Source organism: Ambystoma mexicanum, chromosome 7p, assembly GCF_040938575.1.
Source record: "Ambystoma mexicanum isolate Mex_15411 chromosome 7p, UKY_AmexF1_1, whole genome shotgun sequence".
NCBI classification, from domain to species: Eukaryota; Metazoa; Chordata; class Amphibia; order Caudata; family Ambystomatidae; genus Ambystoma; species Ambystoma mexicanum.
Window position 1 is genome coordinate 828,298,349 of NC_090939.1, and position 12,487 is coordinate 828,310,835.

Genomic DNA, 12,487 nt, shown 5'->3' on the forward strand with positions numbered 1-12,487 from the left:
GGTATACGAGAGACGTAGTGGAACTATGTTCCTGCTGGCTTGTCCCGTTCCACAGACTTGCCACGTACCATACAAACCCCTTAACACATGTGCCTGCTGTTTGTGTACTTCTTACTACACTCATTGTTTATAAACAAAACAGTTGCAGAAAAGTTTCTTTTAAAGGATAGGACCAGTACACCTTATTTTAAAAAGTAGACAGCACCGCTCCCATCCACACTGCAGAAGGCAGATTCCCAGCACCACCAACCTCTTCCTCCTTGACTATGCCAAACCAGCACTGCGCATACTTCCCCTTCAGGTATCTAAATAAACTTCTGGCCTTCGCTGAACATCAAAGCCTGAAGCCCACATATGCCTGAGATGAGAACCAAAAGAGTTATAGCTCTTCCAGCCTAGGAGCATCAAAGGGCTCCTCTAGTAACCCCCCCCCCCCACCAAAAAAAAGTGATAAATTTAAGAAAGCAGCCATTACCCACAAACCCAGCAACTACACATTCAAGGAAGAATCTGGGTCCCAGCCAGCATTCCTGTAGCAGCATCCAGCAGCCTTCTGTACTTTGTTTCATACACACATCAGGCATCTTGTAGGCAGGGAAAGATTTTAGGGTTATTTATAGGATCTTGAGTGAACTTCATTGCATTCAGGTGGTTCAATTGCACCTGGTAAGGTGCATGGATTGCCTTACAGGCTGAGACAGTCCAAAATATTAATTTTGGAATTTAAGCAAGCAGTAAACGTATGGCAAGATGTTTATTGCTTTAATCAAGTTCATGCCGGGTATCTCATCTTCTACACTGCATCATCATGGATGGTTCGCCATCTTGAAGGGTGTGAAAGCCTTTAGGTAATTTAGGAAGGCTGATCCAACTCAATTCATAATGCAGTGGGGCTATAGCATAGAATCGAGCTCTGCAGATTTAAGAAAAAGCTGTGAGTTAAGCACACTTGAACAAATACATTTAATTGAGGGAAAATTCTGTGGTAGCTGGACATAGCTGCTTCCAGGAATGTGAAAACCCAATGCTTTGTAGGGGAGTGTTACATAGCTGATCAAGATACCCTTATGTGCACCCAGCTGTCAAGGTAAATTAAGATAAAACGGCAGGCAATTTCAAGTTTATGGGACATACTAAACATACTAGGAAGTTCCTAAGTAGTTGGCAGATTATGCAATCAGCTCGGCGTACAGAGAAACAGAATGAGACTAAAAAGACAAGTAATACTGCACACGTGGTGAAAGCAGAATGATTCCTAATAGTTATTCATAAATGTGTCAAGACCAGGATGGCGAAGTTGCAAAATAGATCCAAGACATCATGGCGGGGGACAATATGGGCTGCCTCTCTGTAGACTTCCCATCTACATAAAACATGTCATGCAGCCAGTTCATGGAGTGTGACGCATGCTAACCAATGAGCACATGTCTTTTCACTGTAGAAATAATTTAGAGCCTCATTTAAGAATGATGCAGCAGCACATTTTATGGGATGTTTATGGGTGGGATCTTAAGTTAGATTTGTCCAATCACTACTTGTGGACATATAGAATTATATGTAGCTTGTAGAGGGAGTCAATGGCCAGGAGCGATTAGTATGCCTATAAAAGCTGCAGTTTCCTGTTAAGATGTGCGAGTGAGAGCTTGGCTGTAATCTTGCTCTGTTGGCTACTGGTGGGGGGGAGGGGCAACACAAAGCCACAGCAATGTCATCTTGCTGAGTACTTAAGTAGGACAGGGATTTGAATTTGTGATCTGGTCGGGTTGACAACACAAATGCCATGTGGCAACTTACCAAGAAGCTACCTTTAATCCTCCTGGTAGAAGGATCACACCTTCTTCCCAGGGTGCAGAAACCCTCCTTGGTACGTCCCCTGGAAACCAGTGCTTCAAATGCAGCACTGACTTATGGAGTTCTTTTAATGTCAGTAGATATTGGGGAATAATTAGAGCAGCCAGATGAGGTAGACCAAGAGAAGTACCATTTTGGTTACCGCTAGGGCTCTACAACCTCCCACCCACCCCATTACCTACTGATCTCTGCATAGAATGTCAGAAGGCAAGTAGCACTGCAAGGCGGCTTAGAACACGTTCCAGCAGGCTTGCTCTGGAAAAGCCCTTCACGCATTTCTGTGTTCATAAAAGTAACTTATGGTTTGTTCTAGAGGTAAAGCCAGAGCTCTGATCTTCATCAGCAGTGAACAGTGGGCTCTGCTGGGTATACACAACGATGAGCCTGTTCCTAGTGCTAGACACCTTTCGGTTATGGAAATGCAGCATGAAGGACTCACCTGGTCCCTGGACTGGATCACACAGCAACCAAGGAAGCAACGCCTGCAGTCCCTTTGGGCACCTTACTGCGCCATCCAAACTGTTGCAACCACCAAAGTCCTCTCAAACCTCAACCACCACATCTCCCCAAGTGTCACACGAAACCAGTCACCAAGGCTCATCATTTCTCAAGTTCCAAGTTCTTGCAGTACCCACAACACCATGTTCAGCCACCAAAGCACACTTTCCACTGCATGCCAGTTCCCACAATTAAGGCTACATAATCTTTCTGCACCACTTAGCCATCACCTGCAGTCACTAGCATCTGCAACCCACAAGCTATCAAGGCTGCCCAACAGCATGGCCCAGCTCCATCCCCCTGCCCCCAAAGCACCCAGTGCAACACTGAAAATCTCACTCACTGTTCAGCCAAGTCTCTGGTCTGCCTTCAAAAACCCTAGTGAGTCGAGCCTCCTTACACATATCCTTGAACATTGACATTACCCCTGCTCATCAACCCATAGTGCCCTTTTCTTATAAAGTCTCACTCACAGGGGTAGTTTTTTTTTTTTTTAGACAAGGCAAGCCTTTAAAGCACTAAAAGCTAGTTTTGCCTCGCTTTCATTTTAGGATCATCATACTGTTTGTTGCAACCATCAGCTCGCATCCCTCCCGATTACGTAACCTTGGTTAAGGGGGTATACTGGTTAGGTCGTGTCACTTCACCTTTACAATTGGTCTCACTGCCGTTTCATTAGCATGGGCCCAGATAAGCCACTACTCATCCCGGCAATACTGGAGCCGAAGCCATTCCATCACAAGTTTTAAGTGGATAGGTCACACAATGTCTATATAAATAATCATTCCTGGCACTGAGTTTAAGGATTTTGTCTTGGCATAGGCTGTAGCCCCACTTTAGAGTTGTGTTAACAATCAAAAGCGCAGCAGGTACCACAAGATCCACTCAGTATTGCAAAGATACTTTTTCAAATAAAATTAGGGGTGCCACAGTCCATTTCTGGCATGCAAATATGTTGCCGCCGGCATCTCACGTTGCTTCGGGGGGGGGGGGGGGGAGGATTGCCAGCAAACCACTCCAGATGGTGACTGCCCCCTCACAAATGCCCCCTCCCCCTCTAAAATAACCTGTGGGGCAACCGAACAATGAGCAGTGCATTTGTCAACATTTCCCTTCCAAGGTTGCCATCCTATGGAAACTACATATAGGGACAATGACTACATTTTATTGCAGGTTACCAAAACACACACACACTCCTCACCTCCCCATCAAATGCATAATCATTTGACCATCAGCCATTTTGTAGCCACCGCACCCATGAAAGTTCGTGGCACATTCGTTTCGAGACTGGCTTCTTGTCCTCAGGTGTTGATCATCCACCAGTCTTCTACACTAGTTGCTCCTACTTTGGAGTGCACCTTACTCAGGAGTGCCCCATTGAAAGATAACGTGCAAGTGTATCCGTCCAGGCAAATTACTTTTAGCTTCAAGGAAAACACAAATCTCATCCTTGGCCAGATTGTCCAGTGGTGGAAAAGTCTGTACAGACCCATGTAGGCGTCTGGGACAGTCGGCAGGACTAAGACCATATATATCATACAACCTTGCTCTTACATCCACCCAATGATACCAAATGCATGTTGGGACACTCAGCCCTGTGGATAGTTTCTTTGCCAAAAGCAGCATGTGCACCTGCACAGATGCAGCCATACATGACAGCCCCATGAAGCCATCCAATGAGGCAAGTCTGGCCCATAGGTTATTTAGTGGACAATTGCTTGGCACCCTTGCATCCCATTATTGGATGGGCCATGCCATCTCAAATGGCATGTTTACCATCAAGTAGTATGGGTTCTCCCCCACCCGCCCCCAACAAAATACCCTTTGAAAGGCTGCACATCCGAGGTCATGCAAAAAAGTAAACAAAAATTGTCAAAGTATCTTTGGAACAATGAAGGTTTACAACCAACCTGCACACTAGTAACAACTTTCCCCGCCAGCCTCCACATGGCCTGGAATGGGGTTATAGTGCCTGTGAGGTCTTTGGCAAAAGAAACCAGTAGGCACCATAAGAAATGTTTCAAATATGCTGAGCTGCTCAGTAACCAGACAATGTGATGTACTTTTAGAAAAGTACAGGTCTACACGGGGCCTGAAGGCTGCAGATCTTGCTGGTGGGTGTGCAATGTGCTGTGGTGAGCGGGCTACATACCGATTTCATTTGATGATAGTTCGCATAAATGTGACACCCACAAGTTGAGCTTTGGGGTTTGCATTGTTTGCAAGCTTATCAGCAAAGGGGTCTCAACACAAAAGGAGACCAAGTACTTGAACGAAAAGCTACACATTTTATTAAATAATTCTAAAATCAATGACATTAACAAGTGCATTATGTTGCCTAAAACCAGCAAGGAACTAAAATTCCAGAGACTGGGCCGGTGTTTCTTCTAAAGGACCCTTTGCAGTCCTCTTGGGCAGGAGCTGGGCCTGTATGTTGGGCAATACACCACCTTGAGCAATGGTCACTCCAGAGAAGAGTTTATTCAGTTCATCATCATTCCTGACCGCCAGCTGCAGATGCCTTGGCACAATGCGGGATTTCTTGTTGTCACGGGCAGCATTTCCCGCCAGCTCAAGCACTTCTGCAGTCAGGTATTCCAGCACAGCCGCCAGGTAAACTGAAGCACCAGAGCCAATCCTATCCGTATAGTGACCCTTCTTCAGGAGCCGATGGATGCGCCCAACTGGAAACTGCAGACCAGCTCTGGAAGACCGGGTCTTCTTGCCCGGTTTACCCTTGGCAGCCTTCTTGCCTCGTCCAGACATTATCTGATCTAAAGAGAAAAATAAGTTGGTTAGAGGATCATGACAAAACAGTATAGGAAACTTACATTCTAACCATTACATTTTAGGACATGTCTACTCGTGACAAAAGCTCATACGAAGTGGTGCCCATTTTCGATTCAGGCCACGTTGTGATGCACCAAAGGTCCCCTATTTCTGCAAAGAAGCACAACGCATGCACCAGTATATACACTGAGTGATGGAAGCAGTGGCTTTTGGGTGGTGGAATGAATTGCAGCAAGTTGAGGAGAGTCGCGCCAAAATGCAGCCCTTAATGCATAAACCCCCATACTGGCAAAAAAAATTTAATATCTAAACATTTTAGAAGGTTGAGCAAGCCTTGCCTATTCAACTCGGGTTGTGGGACATTCAAGAGTTTTTGCCTCCCAAATAGTTTCATGCACTGCCTGCTTCCGACACATTGGGCGAGCAGTCTATAGTGGGCAAGGAGTCTATAGAAGATGAACACTGCAGATCACGCATTGACTTTCCAAGACAGGGAATTAATTCAAATGCAGCCCATCTGCAATTTCAGAGTCTTGAGTTATGAGAGAATCGAAAATCTAGGATGTTTCCCCTATTGCCCCCTTAAAGAAAACAAATAATTTCTGCCAATTAGCTCACATGTGCCACAGTCCCTCACACAGCAGTACCAACACTTAGCGATATAGCACAAAAACTACCCAACTCCCCAGAAAGCCAATTTGTGGATCGGCCAATAGTAGTTAACCTTACCTCTCCCCCACCCCCTTACTGTCAGATCCACTAGAGCACCGGAGATCAAAATCCCAACCGGTTACCCCTCCCCAAAAAAGCTGGGTACTGTGTTCTGTACCCGAGCCAAAGGAATGTGTACAGGTTGGAGTCTCATGTGTGGTGCCATGGAGCATTTTTGCCTGGGGCAAACGCTATGCACGCTTGAACGACTGATACATTTGATGGCTGTAGGGAGGCATTTTAAATCTGGGTGGAGTGGCATAGTTTGCTTATAGTGCATTTAGGAGCCATTGAAGTGCATAATGCGGAATAACACCCCTACTAGTGTCTTCAGCCGGTTTGCAGATCTAAAGGTGCAAATCAAAAAACCTGAACCATCCACAAGGAGCAAACTTGCTATTTGGGCACATCATGCCCGATTACCGACAACGTACTGCTCCAAGTACATAAACATTCCCTGGCACATAGTACCTGGGTTCTTCAGCACCCAACACCTAGTACATTGCACGTTTTATATGGCAGAGTGGGCCTTGACAAACTATGCCTGCGGCAACCCCATCCCTTCAAAACCGCTAGTGGCACAGTAGACCACTGACTCCATGTTAACAGACATTGTTGAGCTGTAAGGAATGTTTACTAGGTGCACAAAAAATAAGGGCCTGGTGTAGCCAGGATTCTTCCTAGTGCCTCAACGAAATTTACACAGATTAAAAACGAGGGGTAACCTGGCATGGATGGAATATTTACTGTGCCAATGGGGTGGGGGAATTGGGCAGGTGAACTCACTAATTTTAATTACAATCGAATTTGCAAAGGTAAAAAACACATTAAAGAGCTAAAATGGGAGACGCAATGCACACTCCAGGCAAGGGCAACCGAAGGATGGCAGTCAGATCTTAGTGTCAGTAAAAATTAATTTCAGAATACAATGAAATTTAGATGCAAAATTACAGTCAAGACAGAACAGCAGCTTACTCTGACATGCGAGAGATTATATGAAAGTAGCTACAGTTCTAAAGCAGTTTGAATATTGCACAGGAAGAATAAATGCAGACTAGGTAACTGAAACCTATGGTTTGCCTTTACATACAATACCATTCTTGTAATGCACACCAGTCACTATATTAAACAATGGAAATCAGCTTCAATATTTATTGGCATTTTTAAAGCGCCCACACAGCCCAGGTGCATCGAGGCGCTGTTACAGGAATAGATCTTAGTTGTGTATTTATAACGCAACTAATACTGAGGTTTCTAAGCGCGGACCCGGATCGAACCTGTGTTGCTTTGTGTTGTCTTGTTTCCAAGGCAAGCATGTTACAGCTGAGCTATTCATGCATTGGAGAAGCTATGTTGGCAACCCAATTAACATTGGTGCTCAGTACTTGGGCCAACAGATTTAAATGTACCCAAAAGGGGGTGGGGGGGGAAATGGGGTGAAATGGGGTGAAATAGGCGTCAGGTCAAGGGATACACAACTCCGAATTTTCAACCTAGGGAGCAGATGAAAGGCATGTCTTTCCTGCAGAGCAAGGAAAGACATTATAGAACCGTTCCCCCCTAATCCCCCCACCCCCAGGTCTCTGGTCACCGTAGCCAACAATTTGAAGTGCAACCAAGACAAGAATCCTTACAGTTACTGGGGCTGGATGGCCCCGGTTCACATATCTTTTCCTGCACTTGGTTCAGGCTCTTGAGCTGGAGAGGTGGGCCACAGCTCAGTAGTGGAGTCTCACAGCAGAAGTATAGGATAACGAGCAACACAGCCTCAGGGCCAAGTGTAGCTCAAAAAACAGTGTGCAGTAAGAGGGTTAAGCATGGGGTGATGCAGCTAGGTTGGCATGCCAACCTAGGTACTGCTCAGATAGATTGAGGGGTTAGAACATATCAAGGACAGGTCAGGGTGGGGGAAGGAAGCACCAAGTCAAACTCTGGGTGAGGGTGCAAACATTTCATAACAATCAGGTGAAAGCATGCAAGGAAAACATGCAGAGCGACAGACATCCATGCAGGCCAGGGAATCCTGCCCCAGGTGCCAGAAAAATGTGCAAGATTAGGGTTCTGTTTAATCTGACAAATGGAATGCAAAATTGGAGGCCAAGGTGACTGTAGAATTCTCAAAAGGTGCCAATTTCCCTTACCTCTGAGACCCCCCAACAACTTTGCTGGATTTCTAGGATTTGATTTTTTACCCAATGAGTGCCCCCCCCCCCCCCCTCCCCCCCCCCCTCCATGCATTTTGATGTGTGTTTTACATTTGTGTTCTTTGATTATGGATTTTAAAACTCCTAGGCATCATCTTTGTGTCACACAGCACCTTCAGTGCAGTGGCACAGTGATGTCTTTCAGACTGCCCGAGGTTTAAATACCTTCTCTGGGACTGACTACCTAGAGCATGTAAAGTTAAATTGATATTAGTAGTTCCAGCGCGCACACCATCTTCCTATAGAGTGCTGGAGGGGTTGCCCATTGCCCCCCCACCTCCGAGTCAAAACACTCAAATGTTACCCTTTCCTACTAATGGCTGGTGGCAGTGGTTTAGATCAAACTACCAGGATTTTTCCCGACCGTGAAGAGTAGCTAAAAAATGGGTCATCCATGTTTTGAATATGGTGCTCAAGATGCATCTTGAAAAACACAGACTCTGGTCATCTTTGACATTTCTTTCAGGAAAAGCCCTTCTTGCGTTCGTCTCTGCGTGCCAAACCAGGTTCGGACCCTTTGTTCATTAGCCTTTGGCGGGCTTCAGTGCTGAAGCCCACTCTGGCGACCGAGTGTCTTGGATGGACAGGATGTGAGGGAGGTGCCCGAAACTCAGTCTCCTAGGAGACATGAATGCACTCTGGCATGATTGGCCTGCTGGCTGTCCGGCAAGGACAGCCACCCTGCTGTGTGAGTGACAGCCAGGATGGAATGAATGAGGGAAAACAGTTTAAAAGCACGTCTCTGGGAATTAAAGCAGAGTCGATCACGGAACGAAAAAAAACGAAGACGAGCTGAAGGTAGAGAACTGCTGCCACTCCTGGATGACAGGTGAAGCCCTGCTGCAGGTCCGAATTCAGAGAAGCCCTTCAAGGTTAACTTCCCACCAAACTCAAGGGAAGAACTACCAACTCGCAAGCCACCTGGACACCGTCCCCATCTTGGTCGATTTTTCTGAGTGCTGTTGAAAACCGTATAGCCAGAGGGAAGGAAACCAGCTTGTGGACTCAAGGAACTCACAAAAAAAAAAAAAAAAAAAAAAAAAACACACGTTTTGCCAAGCTTGTGGCCTCATCCCTGGGCAGTGCAGGAAAATCCTGACATCCTTGTCCCCATGACTGAAGCTCAGGAACAGTAAGATCTGCTCGAACTGCCAGAAACACATGCCTCAGCTACATCTCTTCACTTTAAGGTACTATGCAAATACGGTCCGTAATCTGCCCCGGGCCCTCAATGAGCCCCTAGGGTCACAATCTACCACAAAGATCGCACACCCTCAGCTGTCACTAGAGAAAACACTCAGATAATGCCTCAAGGTTTGACCATATATATCCCCCAACTGCAAAAACCACTGGGACTTGGTAGCATTCAATAGATATTGAACAGTCATCACCACTATAAGGGGCACAGATGGCATCGGCCTAGATGCTTAGTATCCTAGACCCAACTGATCCCGACAGCTACATCGAGCTCTCCAATAAATGCTACCCAGCATCGGACATTTTACCAAGTCTGCTGTACAACCGGTTACGACATCACTCAACATGGCAAAATGATCTGTGCTGCCACAGAGTTGTACACAAATAATCCATTAATCTCACCTAAAAATATTGCCAGGTATATAATACCAAACCTCAGACATCCATTATGTCATCTACCACTTCCTGGATATATGCTTTACCAACTCTGCGATAGATATATATACAATTATGATGCGTAAAAACAAATGCACATGCTTTCTCCATCCCCGGTAATAGACTAGACAGCATCCACTGAGCTACCCATCAAGATAATACAATACATAGGAACTTGTAAGTCAATGAACAGGAACCGAAGGTCACTTGTAAGTAATATTAGTAGGTGCTTGCAACCTTGCCACCACAGAAGGAAATTCAACTAAACTCACCCACATTAACACATTAGCATAAGTCACTGCCATTTTTTTTTCCTTTTTGACATAACTATTCAACCATGAAGCTCACCACATGTTCACCCACGCTATTCTATGTTAGCCGAGAGTGAAACATTTTATAACAGTTTCAAACAATTCCTATTAATACATCCCTTGCAGTTGGACATTTTACATGGACATATGCTGAAAAATCACCTGTGTGCATCACCAACACTACAGAACTAACATTTGGCCAATAAAACAGCAACTAACTTACTTTATCCAACTAACTCAGGCAGTAGATCGATGCATTAGGTTAGAATTGCTAATAGATGTAATCGTACAATAGTTACATTACATTCTTTAAAGAAATTAGATAAAGATCCTGTAGAACTAAAAGATTCGTTTCCTTTTGCATTGACTTCTCCACAAATTGAGCAAATTATCTAGGACAGTTGCCAACTTCCCTTCCTCTGAGCAAGGAGTAATCAATAGAGCAGCTCACAATCCCTCCATGCACCACTTCCAACTCCACTACAGTAATTCTGATCCTCGTCCAACTCATGGACAGTCCTTCAAATGTACACAGCACTTTGGGTTCTTATTTGTACGATCCATCTTGTCAGACTTTAACCTCACGTTGTCCCCTGCTTCACTTCACGACACTACGCGGTTTCTTCTGAAGCACGTCCATGGGCCATCTTCAATGCTACCGACTCCTCAACTCGCCGCTTCGGTGAGTGACAACTCCCTACGTGGCATCACCACAACCTTCCTGGGCTCTGAGGCAAAGGATGCCAGGTTCAGGGCTTGAAATCCTGGTGATGGGGTCAATGATGCCAGGTATGGGGCTTGCAATCTCTGGGTGGAGGGCAGGATGCAGAGTACGAGACTTCTCTGGGGAGTGGGGGGGGGGGCACAGGATGGCAGGTAATGTTTATGCACTGGTTAGTGGGGGACAGGATACCCGGCAGAGGCGTTGCTGGGGGGTAAGGGGATTGTAGCCCTGGATAGAAACTCAGGAGCTACAACCAAAAGGCTAGCTAGCCCAGAGCCCTGAAAGTCCCAACATTGGTGTAGCCCCAGATCTTTCCCAGACATAGCAACAACCCCGATGCCCGGCATGCAGCTTGCAATCTTGGTGGTGGGGCTACCAGCATGCTCTGTATGTGGCTTGTGCGGCGCTCTGGGTGGCAGCAAGGCAAGTATGGGTGGTGGCAGAATGCCAGGTATGGGGCAGGAGATCAGGAATGGGTTTAGGCTCTGGGGCAGTAAGATACATATGGTGACATTACCACCATAAAACGGCTGTATTGGGGCATTGCAAGCTGCACGTGCAAGGCTAAATATTGCCTATGTGCCATAAAACGGCTGTATTGGGGCATTGCAAGCTGCACGTGCAAGGCTAAATATTGCATATGTGCTGACCAGGCATATTATCAATTATTGATGGATTGGAGGGTGCATCAGAACAGGTCCTACAGAGGCAGGCTTGGGCAAGGCCTAAATGGCACGGTTATGCTCAACTGGCAGATGGAAACGCCCGTGGAATAAACCAAAAAGGGTCATCCTGCGTTGACAGCCAACGGCAGCATTTGATCAACACCAATGTATACTTTAAAGCAACGTGGGATTTTGTTGATACCACCTTGCAATTCATTTGGTTATATTATGGCATTCCCAAACCGAACGCTATACACTGCATGGCACCATATTAAAACGGATGTCATTCGTACGGACCTGTGATGCATAATTGGTATTGTGCGTACAGTCGATGCCCTGGCATCACAAGTTTGATTGTAAATGCCTTTTTTAATCACATTGTGCATTGGCGCTTACATCAAGTGAATTGCGTTCAATGCACACAAAAAACCCCCAAAAAAATCATTTAAAAAAAAAAAAAAAAAAGCACCTTTTTACCTCCCCAGTTTCACGTTGGGCTACTTTGCCCATTTCTGTTGGGTACAACGTTCACATAGTCCCATTTTTTTGGTGGAACCCCCGTACCCCGCCCGCTCTTGCCTGTGATCACCCCTCTGCCCTTCCTGGAGACACCACCTCACCTTCAACTGCCATGGTGGAAGTGTCAGCCTTCATCACCATGAACACGCCATCAATGACACTCTTCCAACTACACATACACAGCCCCAATACAGGTCACTCTCTAAATTGCCACCATCACAAAAAAACGTGGGGGTTCGATTTAAATAAAAAACATATACCTTTTCCGTTTGATACACGATCAGACACCTGTCGGCAGGAAAATTAACCCACACATTCAAAACGTCTCCTTTTAAAGCAACATCCAGAGCGTCGCCCAATAACCTGCCCCACCCCCTCAGTAACTATTGTCACCTGCGTTTACTTCCCACCCCCATTCCACGCCCAGCTCTCTACAGGGAACCGAGCCTGTGAAGAAGAAGAACCCACACGTGTTTTCATTTATTAGTGCCAGGAGATTGTTTGCAGCATAGACTTATTTCTTGAGGAAACACATTTTGTCAGCAGTAGCCTGAAATACTTTGTGATCAAAATCTTAATTTC

The 12,487-nt window shown here is 45.8% G+C and overlaps 1 protein-coding gene across 2 annotated transcripts; it reads right to left on the reverse strand.

The window, feature by feature from the left end:
- Window positions 1–4,617: 4,617 nt before the first annotated feature.
- On the reverse strand, window positions 4,618–12,273 carry LOC138526350 (late histone H2A.1-like). 2 transcript variants are annotated; one of them, XM_069636994.1, is made up of 2 exons: window positions 12,166–12,273; window positions 4,618–5,123 (listed from the first exon to the last, which is right to left on the reverse strand). In XM_069636994.1, the coding sequence occupies exon 2, from the start codon at window positions 5,113–5,115 to the stop codon at window positions 4,705–4,707; it is 411 nt and encodes a 136-aa protein (XP_069493095.1). In that variant the 5' UTR covers window positions 5,116–5,123; window positions 12,166–12,273; the 3' UTR covers window positions 4,618–4,704. The 2 variants fall into 2 exon arrangements, with proteins under 2 accessions (XP_069493095.1, XP_069493094.1); XM_069636993.1 differs by lacking the exon at window positions 12,166–12,273 and adding an exon at window positions 12,007–12,090.
- Between the last annotated feature and the right edge of the window lie 214 nt (window positions 12,274–12,487).